Below are 25,805 nucleotides of genomic sequence, written 5' to 3'. Positions count from 1 at the left end.
TATATTCCAGGTCAGCCTGGGCTACAGTAAGACCCTACTTTGAAAAACAAAACAAACAAAAAAATCCCTGAAGTCAAATCTCCCCCTCAGGAGTCCTGCAGAGTGATGGACACAGCTGAGGCTGGAAACATACCTGGCTTCACCGTCACGTTCACATAGCCTTCCCCATGGGCATTCTGGCCATCTACAATCACCTTGAATTCATAGAGGCCTGGAGTCAGCTGAAGAAATAAGACAGGATCTTTTAAACAGCTATAAAAACCAAAAACTGTGTTGACAATAATGCAGTATATGAGTTTTCCTATGCTGAATCTTGCACTCCTTCCTTGTTCTATTTTCAAAATGCAAAAAGTAAACTAGCTGAAGATATTCAAGAGAGGGTTAAAGTAATAAGAAACGTGGCTTTTTATGCTGCTTTTATTACTAGCTGCCTCTAGAACAACAAAAGGGATTTCAATCTCTCTATACTCTCATTTTCTTCTCCAAAGAACATTAAGGGCCCAACCATCCTACTTCACAGTTATGAAATTAAAATAATCATCTTTTCAAAGAACCACATCTTATTAAAAAAAAAACCAAATAGCTTCTACATATCTGAATTTTTTCCCCAATTTCCACTAAATATCTAAATAAAATATAAAGAGGAAAAAACAAGAAAATCACTTGTTATCTTACCACCCTAACGTCTCAACATTTTATATGTCTGTTACCTTCCAATCATTGACCACATACAAAAATAGTTGTATATAGCTCATTCATTCAATCAACAAGCACTTCTTCTTTAAAAAATATTTTTATTAATTAATTTATCTGAGAGCAAGAAATAGGTAGGGAGAGAGTGAAGGAGAGAGAGAGAGAGAATGGGCACACCAGGGCCTCCAGCCACTGCAAACGAGCTCCAGATGTGTGCACCACCTTGTGCATCTGACTTACATGATTCCTGGGGAACTGAATCTGGGTCATTTTGCTTTGCAAGCGAGCACCTGAACCTCTAAGCATCTCTCCAGCCTCAACAAGCACTTCTTGAGAAGCAACCATGTGCCTGACACTATCCCAGGCCTAGGCTTTGGAAGTGAGAAACATTAAGATCTTTACTTTTCAATGACATTTAGTGTCTGGCTAAAATCAAGGTATCAAACTTTTAATTGTTCTTTCTTCTATTCACTTAGTGTGAATCATTTCCATTATGATACAGTCTCTTTAATATTCATTCACTTTAATGACTAGAGAACAGTACATGAATAAATGTATCATAATCCACAGAAGATTCCACACTGTTGGATGCTTGGGTTATTTCCAAATTTCTCCCATTATGACTAATGCTGCAATGAACCTCTTTGAAGAAAACAAAGGTTTTCTTTCTCTTGAGTACCGTCTTTGGACACGAATGGACCACAGCAGCATTCTGACCACTTTCGCCTGATGATGCTTTTCTCCCTGGACTTTCACCTCTCTATCCACACCCCATTCTTTCACTTCCTTTACATTCCAGCCTTTGAAATATAGCATGTCCTGTATCCCAACCTCAGTCATGTATTTCTTCACACAGTCTCACTGGCTGGTCTTAGTTCCAACTATGGCTTGAATTTGAGGCACATGTGTAAACTGAACTCTTGAACCCAGACTTATCAATCACCTGGTCTCCAGCCCTTTTCCCCCAGCTACAAATGGAACGACTCACTCAAATGGGACATAGGTACCCCAGATTCATTTGCCCAACCACTTGCAAATCCCCTTTAAGCCTGCTTCTCTTTCTGTCCATGCAGGTGTTGAATCTAAAAAGCTAGAATGGGGCTGGAGAGATGGCTTAGCGGTTAAGTGCTTGCCTGTGAAGCCTAAGGACCCCGGTTCAAGGCTTGGTTCCCCAGGTCTCACGTTAGCCAGATGCACAAGGGGGCGCACGCGTCTGGAGTTCGTTTGCAGAGGCTGGAAGCCCTGGCGCGACCATTCTCTCTCCCTCTATCTGTCTTTCTCTCTGTCTGTCGCTCTCAAATAAATAATTAATTAAAAAGCTAGAATGATTCTAGACTTTTCTTCCTCAACATCCCACCCAATCCATTAAGCATCACATTTTATGAAGGTCATCTCCATATTATTTCTCAAATCTACTTGTTCCCATCCACACTGCCATCACCTTGGCTCTTTCACTCACTCACCACAACAGTTATTAACACGTGGGTTCTGGGGCTGGAGAGATGGCTTAGCAATTAAGGCGACTGCCTGTGAAGCTTAAGGACCCAGGTTTGATTCCTCAGTACCCACATAAGTTAGATGCATAAGGTAGCACATGTGTTTGCAGTGGCTGGAGAGCCTGGTATCTCATTCTAATTATCTGCTCTGTCTCTCTTAAATAAATAAATGAAAATTAAAGCACGGGCTCTGGTTCCACCCCACCATTTAATAACTATGTGCACTCTGGCCAAAATTCTTCCTTTTAAAAATTTTTAGTTTTGTTATATATTACACAAATATTCATACTTATATGTTAGAGATGCTATAACAATTGAAAGAAATAACTGAGTAAAATAGATGAGGGCTGCAGAGTTGGCTCAGCGGTTAAGGCATTTGCCTGCAAAGTCAAAGGACACAGGTTGGATTCCCCAGGACCCATGTTAGGCAGATGCATAAAGTGGCACATGTGTCTGGAGTCCATTTGCAGTGGCTGAAGGCCCTGGTGTGCCCATCCACTCTCTCTACCTACCTCTTTTTCTCTCTCAGAATAAAATAAAGTATAAAAAAATTGGTGATTTCAAATTTTATCTCAACATTTTTACTCTGGATAATATAATTACCTACCTAAATTTCCCAATAGGATCCTCACTGGTCTCACCACTCTGAGTTTTATTTCCATTGGTCTACACTGAAAATCTGACTATGTCTTTCTCCCACTTGCCTATAAAAGGCTTCCTACTGTCTGCCTAAGGCTCAAAGTCCTTAATCTACATATAAAGAAAGCTCTGCTCCCCTAGGCTCCTGCACTTCTCAGTTTACTTGTGCTGCTTCTCTATACAGCCTGGGGACAGTCCAGTGAGCCACTCAGCTGCTTCCCCACTCTTCTTTCTCATTTCTAGCCCAGAACTTCTTCTGCTTAGGGTATTCTCCCTCTAACTTTACCCAGGATGTTAGGCACCTTTGTGAGCCATGAAGATGAGCTCTAAGAAACCTACTCTAAGCCATGGGTCTTTCAGTGACCTCCTTCAGTGACCAGTGCATCTTCTGTGGCTACCTACCTCCTGTCAGTGTCACCTAGACTTGAACATTAACGATTAATTCACTATAATGAACACAACCCAAATGGCTGCCACATAACCAGTATGCACAGAAAGGCTGCTGAATGCTAAAGTGCTAGGCCAAAGGACATGAACATTCTTATTGTAATTAATAACTAAAATGAATCCCAAAGGGACTTGGCCAATGTACCCAATCATATCACTACAAATAACCTAGCTTATCTCCCAAATTCTAAAATCCTTATGTTACCTTTCAAAGCTGTTTGGTTATATTTCAGCCACCACTACCAGGCTAGTACAGTCTTCTCACCAGAAATGAAAATTTGAGAATCATATACTAAACAAACACTGGATGCTAGCCAGTCAGAATTCTGAAGGATTCACTTCTGAAAGATTATTCATAACTTAAATGTGGACTGGAAATTCCATATTATCCCTAGAAAATGGTCAACTTCTCTACATTAGCCCTGTGAGTGAAAGGAGGCAAATTCACCTTGGAGAGTTTCATGATCTGGGAATGTTGCCCTTCCATCTCTCCACTGTAGTCTCTGGGATGAGTAATCAGCTGCCAGTCGTAGGTGTAGGTTTCTCCTATAGAAAGGCAGTTAGAAAAATCATAAAAACACACACCTACACTCAAAAGGCTGCCAATAACAAATCTTTTCTAAAGTCTGCCAATAACAAATCTTGACAAAGCCTTAGGTTTTGAGATTTTACTCCAAGGCCTGTAGGAAAGCAAACCAGCTACGGAAAGGATGGGTTCTGCTGACTCAGCTATAGCAGGGCCTCTTTCTCAGCTGTGCTCATTCCATCCCATCCCCACCCTTAGACCAACTCCCCCCTCAGGAAAAAAAAAAAAAAAGCTGTTCATGGTGTGGCATCTGAAAACATATGCCCTACCACTAGAGTTGAACGCATTGGGAACAAAGGCCATTTTCCTACGAAACTTCTTTTGCAACAAAGAACAGCAATGACTTCTAAATAACATGGTTCAAAAATAGCTTTTCACAGAGTGCTAACAATGCTCTGTCTCACTGAGGTCATCGCACCCTGGTGAGTTAAAAGAGCTACTTCCTTCCTGCTGGGCTAAATAACACACTGCAGAAGATGGTAGGGCATGGCCCATTTAAAACAGGCCCTACTGAAATTAATTAAGATCAAATGAAGCATTAAATGGTCCTCATTTGCAACTTCACTGTACCACTGGGTAGCACAAGGTAGAATCCTATTATCAAAGCAGAATCCCTCCTCAGTAAAAGTGGTCTTAAATTTGTTTTGGGCAGAAGTAGGGAAAAACGCATTTCTGGTTAGGGAAGAATGGCTTTGGTAAGGTTTAAGTTACTACTCAAAAGAGAGAGGGAAACACCTCAAATACTTAGCAAAGCAGTCATCTTTTTATTTCATGAGCTCCAATGTTGAAGTTAGCACACAGTACCTAATCCTAAAATACTTTTCATCTCAGGACCATATTTTATTTTATAAGCCTTCCTCCACAAGACTAGTATTATTTTTGGCCCATTATCAGCCCAAGTTGCTCTCATAAATGTCTATGAAAAAGCCAGGTAATGGGTCATGATTTGCAGAGACATTTATCATACCAATAACTGGGGGCTAACTCCACAATGCACGACCCATTTTCATTAACAAGGAGGGTCTAATGAGAAGGGGTAGATCACAGATGAGCCTAAATAATGGTACCAAACTGCCTGTATTTACTGAAAAGAAAACTAATAAATTAAATTAAAAAAAAAAAAAACAACACTGGAAAAAAAAAAGCCAAGTAAGGGACAGGAAAGCAGCAATGGAGGCAGGACTCATGTGAAGAGATAATTCTGACTCAAGTTAGAATTTTTTTTCCACACAGAAAACACAGGCGTCCTACACAGAAAATACTAGAAAATACTAGTTTAGAAACTGATAATTTTATAGTATCTAAGACAAGCAAAAGAAAAGCTCAGGGGATGAATTACACCTTCCAGGCAGAAATTTGCACAAGGGTAGGGTCAGCAGTGTGAGCACAGGTCTGTTAGAAGGCTGACTAATGATTTAAAACAGTGGTTTTGAAACTAAATATACCCTTATAGGGATCTTAGTGGGTTGCCACAGGGCCAGGAAGGGATGGAGAACAGGCAGAGAAGACCCTGCCTCACAGGCCCCAATAATTCAAAGTTTGCCATTGCATCTCAGGGGTATGGTTAAAGCTGGAGATTCTGGGCACAGAAGGGTGGAAAGGAATCTGAACTGATGTGTTCTGGAATGCTGATCTGTGAGATGACAGTAACTAGGAGAAATTGGCATGCAAATGTAGGATAAAAAAAAATACACAGGCATGGTGGTGCACATGCCTTTAATCCTAGCACTTGGGAGGCAGAGGTAGGAGGACCACCATGAATTGAAGGCCACCCTGAGACTGCATAGTGAATTCCAGGTCAAGCCTGGGCTAGAGCGAGACCCTATCTTGAAAAACCAAAACAACAACAACAACAAAAAAAAACCAACCCAAAACAACAACAACAAAAACCCAGAAGAGACTACCATATTTTTCAAAGAGCAGAAGTTGAAGTGATCACAAGTCATTTTCCTTACCTTCATCTTCCAGGCCACCAAAACCGTTCACCTTAAGCTTAGCTTACCGTTCAAAGGTGAATGAAAAGGTTCTCTAAAGCAAGTGCAACAAACTGACAAGAAAACCTCAATTTAAGAGCAGAAACACAGAAGAGGATTCAGGGGCTGGAGGGATGACTTAGCCGTTAAGGTGTTTGCCTGCAAAGCCAAAGGATCCTGGTTTGATTCTTCAGGACCCACAAAAGCCAGATGCACAAGGGAATGCATGTATCTGGAGTTCGTTTGCAGTGGCTGGAGGCACTCGTGTGCCCTTTCTTTCTCTCTCAAATAAATAAATAAAATATATTAAAAGAAGAAGAAGAGCCGGGTGTGGTGGCACATGCCTTTAATCCCAGCACTTGGGAGGCAGAGGTAGGAGGATTGCCGAGAGTTCGAGGCCACCCTGAGACTACATAGTGAATTCCAGGTCAGCCTGAGCCAGAGTGAGACCCTACCTCGAAGAAAAAAAAAAAAAAAAAAGAAGAAGAAGAAGAGGATTCAGGTTCTGGAAAAGACGTTTTTGTTTTGTTTTGATTTTTTTTTTTCAAGGTAGGGTCTCACTCTAACTCAGGCTAATCAGGAACTCGCTCTAGCACCAGGCTGACCTTAAACTCATGACAATTCTCCTCATGGAAAACTACCATGCCTGGCTGGCCTCTTTTTTTTTGAGAGCGACAGAGAGAGAGAGAGAGAGAGAGAGAGAGAGAGAGAGAGAGAATGGGCGCGCCAGGGCTTCCAGCCGCTGCAAATGAACTCCAGATGCATGTGCCATCTTGTGCATCTGGCTTATGTGGGTCCTGGGGAATTGAACCTACGTCCTTGGGCTTCACAATCAAGCATTGTAACCACTAAGCCATCTCTCCAGCCCCCCTTTTATTTATTTTTTTAAATTATTTATTTATTTATTTATTTGAGAGCGACAGACACACAGAGAGAAAGACAGACAGAGGGAGAGAATGGGTGCGCCAGGGCTTCCAGCCTCTGCAAACGAACTCCAGACGCGTGCACCCCCTTGTGCATCTGGCTAACGTGGGACCTGGGGAACTGAGCCTCGAACCGAGGTCCTTAGGCTTCACAGGCAAGCACTTAACCGCTAAGCCCTCTCTCCAGCCCCCCCCCTTTTATTTTTTAAAATAATCTTACAAAATACAAATTAGTCATTTAATTTTTACTGAGTAACAGAAGCTCAGAAGAAATTTGCTTAAAATCTTTTGGCTAGTGACTGACTGACCTGGGATTGGAACTCAGACTTGACATCAAAACCTATGATGGGGGCTGGCAGTGCAGCTCAGGGGCAGAGTACTTGTCTGGCATGTATATGGCCCTAGGTTCCATCTCATCACTGTTAAAAAACAACAACAACTATGATCCCAAACTATATATTATATTGCCTCTTGTATCAAATGAGTATTTTATATCCACATGCTATATCCTATCCTCTAAGGGCTATTGTAAAGAATGTATGAATTATCCAGGTATGGTGGCACATGCCCTTAATCCTTGCACTTGGGAGGCAGAGGTAGGAGGATTCCAGGTCAGCCCAAGCTAGAGTGCGACCCTACCTCAAAAAACAAAAACAAAAACAAACAAACAAAAAGAATGCATGAATTAAGGTTTGTGTATAATATTGTAACTTGTGATGTTACCCAAATATAAATGCGTTTTTACCTTCCTCTGCTTCTGGGAGAACATACGCATTCAACTGAACTTCATTCTTAGGTAGGGTCATCTGGACACTCTTCCCAGCGGACACCACAAGCTCCTTAATGACTGGAAGCAGAGTGAACACACCACAGATAGATAAGAAAATCCAGAATATGCCACTTCCTCCCTGAGATCACGCTCCTTTCCTGACACTACTCTGCTACTACCTTCATTTGGTAATTATCTGACTTCTCTCCAATCCCTTCAAGTATGAGTGTGTACCCACTTTTTTTCTTCTTTTTTGGGTTTTTCGAGGTATGTTCTCATTCTAGCCCAGGCTGACCTGAAATTCACTATGTAGTCTCAGGGTGGCCTTGAACTCATGGCGATCCTCCTACCTCTGCCTCCCAAGTGCACACCTTCAATCCCAGCCTGGTTTAGAGTGAAACTCTACCTCCAAAAAAAAAAAAAAAAAAAAAAAAGATCTCTCAAGGTCATTTCTGAGTTGCTGTTGAGCAAACCTAATACATGTGGCCTTAATCCCCATCTGTCACCTTGGTGGCATCTAGTCCTACTGGCTGCCTCCTACTTAAAGCTCTTCATTATTATAACATCATTGTATTCTACTTTTGCCCTGGCTGTTTTCCACTGTACTTAACTAAGGTCTATCCCCAGGGCTGCTTTACATACTACTTTCCAGAGTCAAACTCTGTTTCAATGACCACCTTGATCCAGACAAGTAACTTTAAAAAAATTGTTTATGAACCAGGCATGTGACGCACGTCTTTAATCCCAGCACTGGGAAGACAGTGGTAGGGGGATCACCATGAGTTCGAGGCTACCCTGAGACTATACAGTGAATTCCAGGTCAGCCTGAGCTAGAATGAGACTCTACCTTGGAAAACAAAAACAAAACAAAAAAAAAATTATTTATGGGCTGGAGAGATGGCTTAGAGATTAAGGCAAAGCCTAAGGACCCATGTTCTACTCTCCAGATCCCATGTTAGCCAGACATACAAAGATGAGGCAAATGCAAGGTCACACATGCTCACTATGTGGTACATGTCTGGAGTTTGATTTCAGTGGCTGAGGTTTTAGCATGCCAATTCTTTCTCCTCTCTCTCTCTCTCTCAAGTTTACTTGCAAGTAGAAAGAAATGAGCAAGAGAGATGGGCATATCAGGGCCTCTAGCCACTGTAAATGAACTCCAGATGCATGTGCCATGTTGTATATCTGGCTTTACATGAGCAATGGGGAACTGACCTTGGGTTGTTAGGCCTTAATCACTGAGCCACCTCTCCAGCCCAGACAAGTAACTTAAAAAAAAAAAAAAACCCAACTATTTATTTATTTGAGAGAGAGATAAAGAAATAGGCAGGTAGACACAGAGAGAGAATGGGCACACCAGGACCTCTAGCAGCTGCATACAAACTCTAGACACATACACCCCCTTGTGCATCTGGCTTACATGGGTCCTGGGGAGTTAAACTTTGGTCCTTTAGCTTTGCAGACAAGCACCTTAACCGCTAAGCCAACTCTCCAGCCCTCTTTTTTTTTGGGGGGGGGGAGGTTCAAGGTAGGGTCTCGCTCTAGCCCAAGCTGACCTGGCATTCACTATGGAGTCTCAGGGTGGCCTTGAACTCACAGTGATCCTCCTACCTCTGCCTCCTGAGTACTAGGACTAAAGGCATGCATCCCCATGCCTAACACAACAAGTAACTTTTTAATAAGATACATAAATAACAAAGGCAACTGTCAGTTACCATGGACCCTTTTCCTTTCCCCCTCCTCTCCCCTCCCCTCTCCTTTCCTGTTGCTGCACCTATTGACTGGCTCACAATTATATTATTCCAGTATGGCATTCCCCCACATGCAGCCTCTCTCTATTCCAGTCCATCTTTTCCCCATAAAATGCACTAGCATTAGTCTTTCCAAAATACCCAAATATCCATGATGCTATTTGTTCCAACACTATTTTCAAGGCCAGACTCAACCACCATCATCCGACCTTACTGTTTCATCTTTCCCACCCAGGTCTGCCTTGTAGCGAGTTTTCCCTTTGGTGCTTCACAGAAGCCATGGAACTCCTGGGAACACAAGGACTTTGCCACAGCCAGTCCCTTCAATGGGATGTTTGCCTTTCTGTACTATAAATTTTGTTTCTAGTTTCAAACTTGTTTCCTCTCCAAGAACCCTTCCCAGAATATCTCAGTTCACACTGATCCACTTGAGCTACACCCTGCACATTTCTGGAACACTCAAGTCAGCCAACAGCTGCACACTGCTCTTACTCTATTCACCAGCCATCTCCCTCAGGCCAGAATTTCTCAACCCTGGCACCACTGACATTTTCAGAGTGGATAATTCTTTGTTGGGGGAGAGCACTGTAAGATGGTTGTATCAACCAAAAACATCTGCAGACCATTGAGAAACACTGATTAAATCTTATTTTTCTGAGAATAATTGTTTAGTTGCTACGAGGTCTCCGTTCTAGGAGAGTTTAAAGCAAACAACAGGCTGGCCAACTCATATTTCAAGCCTTGTGAGGTGAAAAAGGCTTCTTAGATAAATATGAAAGTTGAGATTTATCTGCCTCTGCTATGGGAACATTGCACTTGGAGAAAAATGAAACTATGCTTTATGGAAGCTGCAGACTCTGGATGCCCCAGGAGATGGAATAAGAGCTCTCTGATGTGACTTTCAGAAAAAGAAAAGTGGACACCATTATACTCAGACAGAGAAAGTGCAGTGAACCCAAAAAAAAAAAAAAAAAAGCTAGTCAATACAGTATAAGACAAACCCATCACACACAGAAAATTACAGACATTCTGCTTAGATGAAATAATTATTTTGGTACTTCAGGACTGAAACCCAAGAATGTCATATTCAATTACCACCAAAGGAATTGGCACAAATTTGTTCTCACTGGCTTTCTTCAGCCTCTAACCAGTAACCACTGACTAGTCACTGATTCCTTATACCTTAGAATTGCACCTGTGAAGCAGACTTGTTAAGGTATCTATATAAGATTTAATACCCTAGAGTATTTAATTCTTCTTATATAGATTGCTTAAAAATTAAAGATGCTCCACAGATCAGACAAACAAACATCTGACCTATAACTGGTCTTTCAGAAGGGAAAAAGATGCACTCACCCGCTCTTCTGCCCAGGAGCCTAATGGCTTGAATCTGTGGGCATTACTCAGTTGAATCTTCTGCATTTCTTGATTTATTTATATATTTTTTGAGACCTGTAGCTTCCATATCTCAGGTGCTAGAATTACAAGTATGTGCCACTATACCTGGTTACTCTTGTACATTTAAATCACAGTAGAGTCTGGCTCAGAAAAAAATGAGCCTCATAAAATGTCACAGGCCAGGGACCTGTGAGATATGGATCTAGTACTTCAAATTGCATGATCACAGGGGCACTGACAGGATTATTTTTTCTCTAACATACAGTATTCAAGACATGTCATCCTTTTCTTTCCTCTAAATGGGGACACTCTGATCAAATGTTCCATTATCCTATCCTATTTCCAAGGGTAGAAACAGAGGGCCTCACCTGGGTATGGTGCCAAGGTGCTCTGGAAAGAGGCCTGGGGCGTGGGAGTAGCATAGCTGTAGGAGGGAGCCACGGGAAGAGGGGTGGCAGTTTGGATGTCCCCAGGACGTTTGACTTGATGAGTGGTGGACGTCGGACTGAGGTCCTCAGATGTGTCAGGCTGGGCTGAGACATTCTTTGGCCAGGTGGGAATCTCTGCAGCGAGGTCTGTGGTTAGTGGACTGGAAATTATAACTGCTTTGTGGACCTAAAGAAATGTAAAAAATTAATTTGAGTGGGCAAGTTCTACAGTTTCATAGGTCACAGCTTATGAAACAATAGCATATTAAATTTCGTGGGTTTTTTTTTTTTTTTTTTTTTTTGTTTTCTGAGGTAGGGTCTCACTGTAGCCCAGGCTGGCCTGGAATTCACTCTGTATTCTCAGGGTGGCCTTGAACTCACCGCAATCTTCTTACCTCTGCCTCCCAAGTGCTGGGATTAAAGGCATGTGCCACCACGCCTGGCTTCATATTAAATTTCTTAAAAGTAATGAAAATGGGGCTGGAGAGATGGCTCAGTGGTTAAGGCACTTACTTGCTTGCAAAGCCTAATGACCCAGGTTCAATTCCCAAGTACCCACATAAAGCCAGGTGTACAAAGTAGTGCACACATCTAGAGTTTGTTTGCACTGGCTAGAGACCTTGGTATACATTCACTCTGTCTCCTATCTTGCTGATTGCAAATAAATAAACAAAAATTTTAAAATAACAAAAATAGGACTGGAAAGATGGCTTAGCAGTTAAGGCACTTGCCTGCAAAGCCTAAGGACCCAGGTTTGATTCCCCAGGACCCATGTAAAGCCAGATGCACAAAGTGATGCATGTGACTGGAGTTCGTTTGCAGTGACAAGAGGCTCTGGCACACCTGCTCTCTCTCTTTCCTTCTCTCCGTTCCCTTGAAAATAAAAAAAAGATAAAAAGAATTTTTAAAGTATTCAATAAAGTCATCTAACTATGCAAATTGGAATAGCATTAAAAATATTTACACAAGGGCTTAGCAGTTAAGGTGCTTGCCTGCAAAGCCTAAGGAGTCAGGTTCAATTCCTCAGTAACCACACAGGCAAGATGCACAAGGTGGCACATGTGTCTGGAGTTTGTTTGCAGTAGCTGGAGGCCCTGGTACACATATTCTCTCTAACAGCCTCTTTCTCTCTCTTCAATACATAAATAAATAAAATATTTTAAAAAATTTTAACACAGAACCCGGGCGTGGTGGCACACACCTTTAATCCCAGCACTCGGGAGGCAGAGGAAGGAGGATTGCTGTGAGTTCGAGGCCACCCTGAGACTTCATAGTGAATTCCAGGTCAGCCTGGACTACAGTGAGACCCTACCTTGAAAAACCAAAATCAAAAAAAAAAAAAAAAAATTAACACAGTAAAGCACTTGCCTGAAAAGCCTAATGACCTGGGATTGATTCCCCAGTACCCAGTGACACACAAAATGGCACATGTGTCTGGAGTTCATTTTCAGGGGCTAGAGGCCCTGGTCATTCATTCTCTCTCCCTGGGTTTTTTGTTTGTTTGTTTGTTTTCTCTCTCATCTCTGCTTACAAATAAAATAAAATGAATAAAAATGCTAACACAGTATGGAGGTTGTCAATAAAGTTTTTAAAAAATGTTAAGAAAGCCAGGCATGGTGGCACATGCCTTTAATCCCAGCACTTAAGAGGCAGAGGTAGGAGGATCACTGTGAGTTCAAGGCCACCCTGAGACTCCATAGTGAATTTCAGGTCAGCCTGGGCTAGAGTGAGACCCTACCTCGAAAAACCAAAAAATAAAAAAAAAAGTTAAGAAAAGCTTCCATGGCAGAATTCCTGCCTGGCATGTGCAAGGTCCTGGGTTTCATACTATACATTATAATACTATACATTAAAAATAAAAGTAATATAAATATAAATCGATAGGTTTTTTGTTTTGTTTTGTTTTTTAGTTTTTCAAGGTAGGGTCTTGCTCTAGCCCAGGTAGAGCTGGAATTCACTATGCAGTCTCAGTGTGGCCTTGAATTCATGGCGATTCTCCTACCTCTGCCCCCTGAGTGCTGGGATTAAAAGTGTGCACCACCACTTAAATCTTCAGTTTTTTCTTTATAAAATATTTTATATATTTATTTGAGAGAGAGAAAGGCAGGCAGACAGAGAGAGAATGGGCACACCAGGGCCTCTAGCCACTGGAAATGAATTCCAGATGTATGAGCCACCTTGTTGTGTATCTGTCTTATGTGGATACTGGGGAATCAAGCCTGGGTCCTTAGGTTTCATAGGCAAGTGCCTTAACCGCTAAGCCATCTCTTTAGCCCCCTACATATTATTTATTTATTTGACAGAAAAAGGGGTGGGGAGAGAGATAATGGGCATGCCAGGGCCTCCAGCCACTGGAAACGAACTCCAGACCCTAATGCAACTGGCTAATGTGGGTCCTGGGGAATTGAACCTGGGTCTTTTGGCTCTACAAGCAAACGCCTTAACCAGTAAGCCATCCTTCCAGCCCTATTTTTTTTTTTTTTTAAGGAGAGAGAGAGAGAGAGAGAATGAATGGGGGCACCAGGTCCTCTAACAGCTGGAAATGAATTTGAGATGCATACACCATTTTGTACATCTGGCTTTATATGGGTGCTAGAGAATCAAATCCAGGTCACTAGGCCTTGCAGGCAAGTGCCTTAACCATTGAGCCACCTCTCCAGTCTTGTCTACCTCTTTTGATATAAGTGTCTCATTGGCCTGGAGCTCACTGATTAGGCATGTGGTTGGCATGGTGGTTTGAATCAGGTGTCCCCCATAAACTCATGTTCTGAATATTAGGTCCCCAGCTGGTGGCAGTATGGGAATTGGAGCCGCCTGGAAGTGATGTATCGTTGGGGGTGGGCTTATGGGTGTTATAGCCAGTTTCCCCTTGTCAGTGTTTGGCACACTCTTCTGCTGCTGTTGTCTACCTAAGGTTGGCCAGGAGGTGATGTCCACCCTCTGCTCATGCCATCATTTTCATCTGCCATCATGGAGCTTCCCCTCAAGTCTGTAAGCCAAAATAAACCCTTTCCTCCCACAAGCTGCTCTTGGTCAGTGTTTTCAGCCAGCAAGGCAAAGCTGACAACAGTAAAATTGGTACCAGAGGAGCAGGTCGTTGCTACTAGAAACCTGACTGTGGCATTGGTCATTTGGAACTGATTTGTGTGAGGAATGTGTAAGAATTTGAAACCTTCACCTAAGAGATAGCTTGCAGTACTGTAAGTAGCTTGATGGATTATTCTGGTCACAGTTGAAAGACCTGGATGCAGTAAGAACTATGGACTGTGAGGTTTGGCTTATGAGGGTGAGAAAGAGCTTTGTCAGGACTGGTCTAGAAGCAGTTTGTGTGACAGACTTGCTGTTATGCCTGTGTCCTAAGAACTTGTGTAGGGTTGCATTGTATAGAAATGGACTGGTGTGAACAGACGGATATGGTACAGAAAGAAATGGAATCTTTGGGCTGAAACTTCTGCCCCTTCAGCTGCAATTGTTTGAGAGATTACAACCATTGAGATTGGGCCAGCTAATCTGCACTGGGACAGCAGGACTCTTTTTTTTTTTTTTTTTTTTTTTAATTTTTATTTATTTATTTGAGAGCAACAGACACAGAGAGAAAGACAGAGAGAGGGAGAGAGAGAATGGGTGCGCCAGGGCTTCCAGCCTCTGCAAACGAACTCCAGACGCATGCACCCCCTTGTGCATCTGGCTAACGTGGGACCTGGGGAACCGAGCCTCGAACCGGGGTCCTTAGGCTTCACAGGCAAGCGCTTAACCGCTACGCCATCTCTCCAGCCCAGCAGGACTCTTTTGAAGTAAGGTAACTTAATGTTGAAGGAGTGTTCTGTTCTTCAAAGTTGGCTTTATTCCCACCTGGATTAACAAATTGATAGCCCACCTGGCACTAAAGAGTATAACAAATGCAGGAAAAAGAGGGTCATTGAATTTGCAACACTGTTTGGTTATTGTGAAATGGCCATGGGCAGTGTGAAGCAGGCTTGTTGGATTATCTACATGGAGGCCTGATGGAGCCATGAGGATGAACTATGGGTTGCCATGGAGACCCAGTGGCGATACCAGGACAATGGGTTGACTGCCAAGGAGGGCTGCCAGCACTGGATGACATTTTCTGGGACTGTGAGTAGCCTACCTGGAGGGGCAGAATTGGAATTCCACTCTGTAGTCCTAGACTGGCTTTGAACTCACAGTGTTCCTCCTACCTCTACCTCCCAAGTGGAATTTAAGGAGTATGCCACCATGTCCAGCTAAACTCTTGTATTTTTATTTTTGCTGTGTGGGGGGGTGAGCTTCCAAGGTAGGGTCTTACTCTAGCTCAGGCTGACCTGGAATGCACTATGTAGTCTCAGGGTGGCCTCAAACTCAATGCAATCCTCCTACCTCTGCCTCCCAAGTGCTGGGATTAAAGGCGTGCGCTACCACGCCTGGATAAATTCTTGTTTTTATTTTAGCCTGGCTTCCTACAGATAATCTCATAGTGGTCAACCATGACTTGGACAGAACTTGCTTATACGTTTTGTTACCACAAAAGTTTTGTTATCTGATAATCCATCTGTGCTTTGGTTGATAAATGCATTCAGAGTAGCAGCCATTTCTCATATCCTTTAAGTAGATAGATACATAGATAGATAGATAGATAGATAGATAGATAGATAGATAGATAGTTTGTTTAGTTTGTTTGAGGTAGGGTCTTGCTCTAGTCCTGCTAACCTGGAATTCACTATGTACCCTCAGAGTGGCACTAAACTCATGGCAATCTTACTACTACTTTCCAAGTTCTGGTATTAAAGACATGCACCACCACACTTGGCTAAGTTTATATAGACTTTTTTTCTTATTTGAGAGAGAGAAAGATAGGCAGAAAGAGAGAGAGAGAGAATAGGCGTGCCAGGGCCTCTAGCCACTGCAAATAAACTCTAGATACATAAGCTCCCCTTGTGTATCTGGCTTATGTGAGTCCTGGGGAATTGAACCTGGGTCCTTTGACTTTGCAGGCAAGTGCCTTAGCCACTAAGCCATCTCTCCAGTTGTGTGTGTGTGTAAGAAAAAAAAAGTATATGTATATATATCTTTTTTTTTGTTTTAGTTTTTCGAGGTATGTTCTTGCTCTAGCCCAGGCTGACCTGGAATTCACTATGTAGTCTCAGGGTGGCCTTGAACTCATGGTGATCCTCCTACCTCTGCCTCCCAAGTGCTGAGATTAAAAGCATGTACCATCATGCCTGGCTCTATTTTTTTTACTTAACATATATGTATGTGTTTGAGAGAGAGAGAGACAGATAGATAAAGAGAGTCAGAGGGAGAGAGAGAGCGAGAGAGAATGGGCATACCCGAGCCTCTACCTACTGCAAACAAACGCCAGACACATGTGCCATCTTGTGCAACTCCCTTTCGTGGGATCTGGGGAATCAATTTCGGGTCCTTAGGTTTCGCAGGCAAGTGCCTTAGCCACCAAGCCATCTCTACAGCCCTCTCCATTTATTCTTTTATTTATTTATTTGAGATAAAGAGAAAGAGAGGTACAAAGAGAGTTCATTTATTCTTAACCAGGTTTGCCACTTTTATTTACTTATTTTTAATTTTTATTTATTTGAGAGCAACAGGCAGACAGAAAGAGGCAGAGAGAGGGAGAGAAAATGGGCACACCAGGGCCTCCAGCTGCTGCAAATGAACTCCATATACATGCACCACCTTGTGCATCTAGCTAATGAGGGTACTGGGGAATCAAGCCTTGAACCGGGGTCCTTAGGCCTAATAGGCAAGCACTCAGCTACTAAGCCATCTCTCTAGCCCCAGGCTTGCCAGTTTTAATTGGCAAAGTTGTGATTTTTTTTTCACCCTTTGCTCCAAATCAAATCCGCCCTCTAACAGAAAGGTGTCCGTTTTCATTTCAGCCATATACTGGTAAAACCCTAAACCTTGTCCTACCCAGAGCTGAAGCAATAGATGGAGTATAGGTGGGAAAAATAAGGGAAGAAGGCCACTGATGCTCACTCAGAATTCTTCAGGATAAACTTTTCTCTATTTGTTTCTGCTTGTTTTATTTCTGATGCCCTGACATATCCAGCTTTGCCTCAGTTTTATAATTTATTTTATTCATTTTTTTTTTTGGTAGGTCTCACTCTAGCTCAGGCTAATCTGGAATTCACTATGAAGTCTCAGGGTAGCCTCAAACTCATGGGGATCCTCCTATCTCTGCCTCCTGAGTGCTGGGATTAAAGGCATGTGCTACCATGCCTGGCTTTTTAAATTTAATTTTATTAATTTTAGTTACTTATTTGAGGGAGAGAGAAAGAAGCAGAGAGAAAGAGAGACAGATAGGGAGAGACTGGGCATGCAAAGGCCTCTGGACATTGCAAATGAACTGTAGACACATGTGCCACCTTGTGCATCTGGCTTATGTGGGTCCTGGGGAATCAAACCAAGGTCCTTTGGCTTTGCAGGCAAGTACCTTAACTGCTAAGCCATTTCTCCAGTCCTTACATATTATTTTTACAATAAGCAAATGACTAATTCTTTTCTGTCACCATAACCAGAAGTCCTCATTTTGGGCTGGAGAGATGGCTTAGTGGTTAAGGTGTTTGCCTGTGAAGCCTAAGGACCCAGGTTCAATTCCTCAGAACCCACATAAACCAGATGTACATGGTGATTCATGCATCTGGAGTTCATTTGCAGTGGTAGAGGCCCTAGCATGTCTATTCTCTCTCTCTCTCTTTCTCTCACAAATTAAAAAAAAAGTTAAAAAAAATTTTAGGTGGCGTGTAGGGGTGGGGAGGGAGGGAATTACCATGGGATATATTTTATAATCATGGAAAATGTTAATAAAAATTACAAAAAAAATTTAGGTGGCTAAAGAGACACCATAGCAATTAAGGCTCTTGCTTGTGAAGCCTAAGGACCTAGGTTCAGTTGCCCAGTCCCCACATAAGACAGATGCACAAGGTTGGTGCATGCATCTGGACTTTGTTTGCAATGGCTAGAGGCCCTAGCGTGCCCATTCTCTTTCTCCCTTTCTTTCTCTGCCTATTTTGCTCACCATCTCTCTCTCTCTCTCAAATAAATAAAGTATTTAAAATAATTATAATCTTTTTTAAAAAATGAAGTCCTCATTTTTATTTCCTCATGTTTAAAATTGTCAGCTTTTCTTTTTTTAGGTAGGGTCTCACTCTAGCCCAGGCTGACCTGGAATTCACTGTGCAGTCTCTGCCTCCTGAGTGCTGGGATTAAAGGCGTGCACCACTATGCCCGGCTAAAAATTGTCAGCTTTTAAAATTCCTTATCACTTCACTCACTAAAACTATTTTCCTTTAATTATTTGAATATGCATAGAATAAGCATTTTAATTCTCTGACTTCTAATTCCAACACCTGTGGTCAGTTTCTATCGATAGGCTTTTATTGCTGATTATGAGTCAGTTTTTCCTATTTCTTTGCATTTCTAGTAACTCTTGGCTGAATACTAGACATTCTGTATGGAACAGGTATGGTGGTGGCTCTGGATTCTACTGTTTTCTTTGGAACTGTTGGGAGTTGTTCCCTAGCAAGCAAATCACGTGGCAGGATCTCAAAGTGTAGTCCTTGCCTCCCCTGCAATGCTCAGCGACTGGGAGGGCTGTCCTGTCCTCCACAGCTCTGCCAGTCTAACTGGCGAATGGTAAGAATTCCACCAGATGACACTGAGACCTGGGGCCCGTTCAGTATGCTTTCATGACTTCTGGGGGTTCCTCCCTAACATTTAAACCTTAAACTCTTGTTTTTTCCTGGCACTTCAAGCCCCAAGACTTCAGATTTCTACTACCTGGCTGCTCATGGTTAGAGATGTACACTGAGTAAATTCAGAGCTGGTCTGGTCTGCCGCCAGGCCTGCTGCAGGGTCTCGGCGCAGGTGCAGTGCAGAGGCGCAGACAGGAACGCTAGCTTCCAGTCAGGTTTCGGGGCTCATACCCTTCTGTGGTTTTCTTACACAAGAGAGCCTCCAGCTAAATTCCCAGGTACTTTAATTATGGGAATTCTGTTCTTGGCCACCAAAAGACAATAACGTTGGGGTTTTCATTCCTTCTGTCCTTTACCCACTGAGCAGTCCTTTCAGCCCCCGACCCCAACTTCATTCTCCCTTTCCTCTGCCTCGGAGGATGTTGAGTGCCCTCAGGCAAAAATTTTTAAAGTCCAAATGTACAATTTTTATCACTTCCAGTGCCATTTTTCAAAATTAAACTTTCCTCTAACTTTTGTATGCTTTTGGATCCTTTCCAGTTCCTTGAGTATTTTTTATAAAACACAGATTTTATCATTATTATCTGCGGAGGGTTCAGGAGACCACTTCACTCTGCCATCATTACTGGAAATTTCTCTTGTGAGACAGATTTTAAAATATTAAGGATCCAATATGTGTGAAACTGAAATAGATCTGGGGTTTGGGGGAAAGAGCCCGTGGAGAGACACGTTTCTAGCCTGAGTGGCAGACTGACCAACTCTTCTGCAGCGGCAAAGGCGGAGAACAGTGGGGCATTTTAAGGAAACACAGAGCAAGTCACGGTACAAGCGTGCTGAACCTGCGGTGCAGCTGGGAAGTGCCAGGGCACACGCAGACCTGGGTTCACGTTCTCTCAGACAGCAGCAAGAACAAACTACAACAAAGAGCATGTCAGTGAAGAAGTAAGTTCAAAGGTGGAATAGTCAAGAATGCCTAAGGCTTAATAAGTACATGAAAAAAAACACAAAACAACGAAGTTAGTCAGAAAGAAGAGAGCTGGAAAAGTGTGATAGAAACAATTGGGGGTGGGAGTTAGAAATGAACAGAGCATGAGCAAACTGTGAAACAAATCCAACTTGCCAAATATGTTTGTAATCTGCATTCTCAAAAGGAAAGGCACCAGGCATGGTGGCCAGGCCTTTAGTCCCAGCACTCAGGAGGCAGAGGTAGGAGGATCACTGTGAGTTTGGCACCAGCCTGGGACTACATAGTGAATTCCAGGTCAGCCTGGGCAAGAGTAAGACCCTACCTCAAAAAAACAACAACAAAAATAATAATATTTTAAAAAATGTAAAACAGCCGGGTGCAGGCCTTTAATCCCAGCACTTGGGAGGCAGAGGTAGGAAGATTACCATGAGTTCGAGGCCACTGTGAGACTACATAGTGAATTCCAGGTCAGCCTGAGCTAGACTGAAACCATACCTCGAAAAACCAAAAAATGAAAAAAATTAAAAACTGATATAATTTACCTAAATTTGTTTTGATAAAGAACAGGTGGCTTTGCAATAACCCAGTGCATCCTTTATTAACTGTATGTAATAAATTTCCATCTATCCTTTTTTCCTTTTTTTTTTTTTTTTTTTTTAGGTTTTCAAGGTAGGGTCTCACTCTAGTCCAGGCTGATCTGGAACTCACTATGTAATCTCAGACTGGCCTTGAACTCACAGCAATCCTACACCCAGGTAAATCTCCATTCTTTTTTAATAAATTTTTTTTTTCTACTTATTTGAAAGAGAGGCATATAGAGAGAGAAAGAGAGAATGGGAGTGCCAGGGCCTCTAGCCACTTTGTGCATCTGGCTTAGTGGGTCCTGGGGGATTGAACCTGGGTCCTTTGGCTTTGCAAGCAAACACTTTAACCACTAAGCCATTTCTCCAGCCCTCCATTTTTTTCCCATTATCATTTATTTGACAGTTTGTGAGAGAAAGAGAGGGGGAGAGAGAGAGAATGGGTACACCAGGGCCTCTAGACGCTGCAAGTGAATGCCAAATGCATGCACCATCTTGTGCATCTGGCTTTATATGCATACTTGGGAGTCAAATCTGGGTCCTTAGGCTTTGCAGGCAAGTGTTTTAACTATTCAGCCATCTCCCCAGCCCGTACATCTCCATTCATAAGAAAAGAACAGGAAGAAGAGGAGGAAGAGGAGAACAAGTTGTACTATTTATATTATTGACTTGATTGCAAAGCTACGGTTAGTAAAACAGAGTGAAGCCAGGTATGGTAGCTCATGCCTATAATCCCAGCACTTGGGAGACTGATCCAAGAAGATTTCCATGAGTTCAAGGCCAGCTACAAAAAGAGACCCTGTCTCAAAACAACAAAAAGATAGTGTCTACACAGATAAACAGATGGCTGAAATCACAGTCTAGACATAGACCCATAAACATATAGTTATTTTCCATAAAGATGAAGAGGCAATTCAGTAGAGAAATGATGGGAAAAAATAAGGTGTTGAAACTGAATATTCATAGGGAAAAAAAAATCTATCCATAGCTCCCACCATGTAAAAAAAAAAAAACCAAAACAAAACAATTATAGACCAAGGGCTGGAGAGACAGAGCTGTCAATGATAGAACACTTGCCTAGCATCCATGCATAAGATGCTAGGTTCAATCCCCAGCAACACACACACATATAAAACCAATCTATAAAACCTCTAGGAAAAAACTTGGAGGGAAAAAAAACTGCTGGGTACAACACCAAAGGAATATTTTATCAAAAAATTGATAAATCAAGACCGGGCATGGTGGCACATGCCTTTAATCCCAGCACTTGGGAGGCAGAGGTAGGAGGATCGTGGTGAGTTTGAGGACACCCTGAGACTACATAGTAAATTCCAGGTCAACCTGAGCTAGAGTATCCTACCTCAGGAAACAAAACAAAAGAAAAATTGATAAACTAAGCTGAGTGTAGTGGTGTACGCCCAGCATTCAGAAGGCAGAGGTAGGAGGATTACTGTAAGTCCAGGCCTGGCCAGCCTGGGACTACAAAATGAGTTCCAGGTCAGCCTGAGCTAGAGTGAGACCCCATCTTGAAAAAGAAATGCTAAATTAGAGTTCACCAAAATTAAGATCTTGTCTTTAAAAACTACTCTAAAAAGTATGAAGGTAGGGGCTGGTCCATCAGTTAAGAGTATCTGCTCATGGCCTGAGAGGACCTGAGACCGTCTGAGTTTGATCTCCAGCACCTACACAAACGGTTGGATAGCCATGCATGCCTACAACCCAGTCCTACTGGGTGGGGGTAGAGACCAGAGAAACATGCACTGATGAGAAAAGCACAAAGCTGGCACCACAACAAAACAGTGAAAACAACAGCTCTGGGTTGGGTGAGAGAGTTCCTCTAAGGAAACGGGCAGATGAGCGGGAAGAAGAGGACATTCAACCTTCTCCACTAGTGTCTGCACATATGCACACACATCTCCCTGCCCTATGTCTCACACATACCTACACACAATTCTCTACACATTCAAAAGAAAAGAAAGAGCCGGGCATGGTGGTGCATGCCTTTAATCCCAGCACTTGGGAGGCAGAGGTAGGAGGATCGCCGTGAGTTCAAGGCCACCCTGAGACACCATAGTGAATTCCAGGTCAGCCTGGGCTAGAGTGAAACCTTACCTCAAAAAAATCAAAAAAAAAAAAAAAAGAAAAGAAAAGAAAAGAAAAGAAAGAGGGCTGGAGAGATGGCTTGGTGGTTAAGCGCTTGCCTGTGAAGCCTAAGGACCCCAGTTCGAGGTTTGATTCTCCAGGACCCACGTTAGCCAGATGCATAAGGGCACATGCATCTGGAGTTCGTTTGCAGTGGCTGGAGGCCCTGGCATGCCCAGTCTCTCTGTCTTTCTCTTTCTCTTTCTCTCAAATAAATAAATAAAAATTTTAAAAAATTTAAAAGAAAGAAAGAAAAGAATATGCAAAGGCCAAGTACAAATTGGGAGGAGATACTCGTAATCACATATTTGATAGTGATTCCGTACACATAACATACACTTGTAAGGAAACATATTTTTTCAAATTGTAGGAAAATATGAAAATTACAAAAAAATTCCAGGTCAGCCTGGGCTAGAGTGAGACCCTACTTTGGAAAACAAAAACAAAAACAAAAACAGATGTGAGTCTCAAGGGGGCTTCTCAAATGCTCTCTTGTCTCCCTGGGCAAGACTATCAACTTGATTACTTCTCTTATGTTTTAAGCTTAAGCGCCTTCCTCTTTGTCCTAAAGTTTTATGTTCTAGACTTAAACCCCCTTCTATTCACCCTCCTAAAACTTTAAGCTATAATAAAATCTTTCTGAACCGGAAAAAAAAAAAAAGAAAATTACAAAAAAAACATGATAGCAAATATACACAAGGTGGCACATGCATCTGGAGTTTGTTTGCAGTGGCTGGAGGCTCTGATGTACCCATTCTCTCTCTCACACTAATAAATAAATAAAAATAAAATATAAAGAAAGCCTGGCATAGTGGCACACGCCTTTAATTCCAGCACTTGGGAGGCAGTGGTAGGAGGATTGTCATGAGTTCAAGGCCACCCTAAGACAACAGAATGAACTCCAGGTCAGCCTGGGTTAGAGAGAGATACTACCTCAACCCTCCTCCCCACAAAAAAAAAATTTATATACACACACATACATATACACAGAAAGAGAGAGAGAGAGAGAGAGAGAGATCATACCCAATGTGACAAGAATGTGGACCAACTGGAACTTTCATGCCTTTCTGGTGGGAACATGAAAAGGTCCAATTACTTTAGAAAACACTTGGACAGATTTGTTTTGATTTGGGGTTTTGGCAAACATGCTAGGCAAGTATCTATCAATCTATTGCTGAGCTACATCAGCACCAGCCACTGGGCAGTTTCTTTTTTGAAAAAAGATATTTTATTTTTATTTATTTGAGGGGGGGAGGGAGAGAGAAAGCACAAAAGAGAACAGGCATCCCAGGACTTCTAGTCGCTGCAAATGAACTCCAGACATATGCACCATCTTGTGTATCTGGCTTACATGGGTCCTAGGGAATTGAACCTGGGTCATTTGGCTTTGCAGTCAAAGGCCTTAACCACTAAGAAATCTCTCCAGCCCCAGTTTCTTTTTTAAATATGTATATATTTAAGAGAGAGAGGGAGAGAGAATGGGCCACCAGGGCCTCTTGCCACTGCAAATGAGCTCCACATGCATATGCTACCTTGAGCATCTGGCTCTAATGGGCACTGGGGAATCAAACCCAGGTTGTCAGGCTTGGCAAGCAAGTGCCTTCAACCTCTGAGCCGTCTCTCCAGCCCCTGGGCAGTTTCTCTAGAAGTTATTATATATCTATGATATAAACTAGCTATTCTTCTCCCAGATATTTTTAACCAAGAGAAATTACTATATGCCCATATAAAGATTTATACACCGATGTTCCTAATAGCTTTCTCTATAATATACCTGTAATGGCCAACTTTGATTGTCAATTTGACAAGATTTAGAATCACCCAGGAGATAAATGTCTGGGCATGTCTGTGAGGTAGTTTATGGAGAGGTTTAACTGAGGTGGGAAGACCCACCCCAAGCCTGGATAGCATCATTATCTGGGTTGGGATCCCAAACTGAGTAAAATGGAGAAAGAAAATGGAACATCCATTCACCTCTCTGATTCCTGATTATGGAAGCATTGCTCTTGCCTCATTGCTTTCCCCACCATGATGAACTGTACTCTCAAACAGTGAGTCAAAATAAACCTTACTTTCTTGAGTTGCTTTTGTCAGGTATTTTGTCATAGCAATGAGAAAAGTAATGAATACAACCCCAAATCTGGTGCCAATCCAATACCTTCTAGGCCATGAATAGATACATGACTATACAGTGGAATGCTATTCATCAACTGAAAGGAACCAACGACAGCCTATGCTACAGCATAGATGAACGTAACATAAAAAGAGAAAGAAGGCAGACACAACAGACTGCATGTCACACTGTTTTATTTAAATGCGACATTCGGAAAAGGAATTATAGAGCTAGGAGATCACTCATTGTCTAGAGCTGGCAGTGGGGATAAGGATGGCACATGGGAATGGGAACAAGGGAAGTGAGGCTGGGAGGTAGAGAAATGCTGTCAAATTGGACTGTGGAATGATGTACAGGTCTGTACTACTAAAGCTATTGAAATGTATCCTTAAAGGGAATTTCTGTGGTATGTGAATAAAATCTGAATGAAGTTGTTAGAAGAATTATGTCTAGAAAATCCATAACAACTGGGCATGGTGGCATACACCTTTAATCCCAGCACTGGGAAGACAAAGGTAGGAGGATTGCTGTGAGTTCAAGGCCAGCCTGGGACTACAGAGTTTCAGATCAGCCTGGGCTAGAGTAAGAACCTACCTTGAACACAAAAAAACAATGAAAAGAAAATCCAGGGACTGGAGAGATCACTTAGAGATTAAGGCGCTTGCCTGTGAAGCCTAAATTCCCAGGTATGATTCCCCAGTACTCACAACAGCCAGATGTACAAGGGGTGCACGCATCTGGAGTTTGTTTGCAGTGGCTAGAGGCCCTGGTGTGCCCATTCTCTCTCTCTTTCTCTGCCTTTCTCTCAAATAAATAAAATATTAAAAAGACCCTCAAATAAACAAAATATTAAAAAGAAGAAAATCCATAGTGACTAAGAGCAGATCAGTTGTTAGGGATAAAGTAGGAAGTAAGAGGGTTACCACAGGGAAGGAGATTTGGGGGTTGATGGATATATTATGATAATTTTATTTATGGTGTCAGTTTAATGGGTACACACATATATCAAAACTAGCCTGGGAGATGGCTCAGAGGTTAAGGCGCTAGCTTGCGAAGCCTAACCACCTGGGTTCAATTTCCCAGTACCACCACGTTAAAGCCAGAAACACAAAGTGGCATATCTGTCTGGAGTTCGTTTGTAGTGAGAGCCTGACATGTCTGTCTCTCTTCTAAGCTTTATCTCTCTGCTT

At 42.4% G+C, this 25,805-nt stretch overlaps 1 protein-coding gene across 4 annotated transcripts in view; it reads right to left on the bottom strand.

Annotated features, from left to right (window-relative positions):
- The window catches only part of Kiaa0319l (KIAA0319 like), a 142,546-nt gene that overhangs the window by 37,697 nt on the left and 79,044 nt on the right, over positions 1 to 25,805 (bottom strand). For all 4 annotated transcript variants that reach the window (XM_045150723.1, XM_045150721.1, XM_045150722.1 and 1 more), the window contains exons 4-7: positions 11,044 to 11,290; positions 7,503 to 7,604; positions 3,724 to 3,821; positions 134 to 221 (exon numbers count right to left, since the gene is read on the bottom strand). In XM_045150723.1, the coding sequence (XP_045006658.1) occupies positions 134 to 221; positions 3,724 to 3,821; positions 7,503 to 7,604; positions 11,044 to 11,290 (535 nt within the window). The remainder of the gene's footprint in view (positions 1 to 133; positions 222 to 3,723; positions 3,822 to 7,502; positions 7,605 to 11,043; positions 11,291 to 25,805) is intronic.

This window comes from Jaculus jaculus, chromosome 5 (genome assembly GCF_020740685.1).
Source record: "Jaculus jaculus isolate mJacJac1 chromosome 5, mJacJac1.mat.Y.cur, whole genome shotgun sequence".
Taxonomy (NCBI): Eukaryota; Metazoa; Chordata; class Mammalia; order Rodentia; family Dipodidae; genus Jaculus; species Jaculus jaculus.
This window is presented reverse-complemented; position numbering and strand designations above follow the sequence as displayed.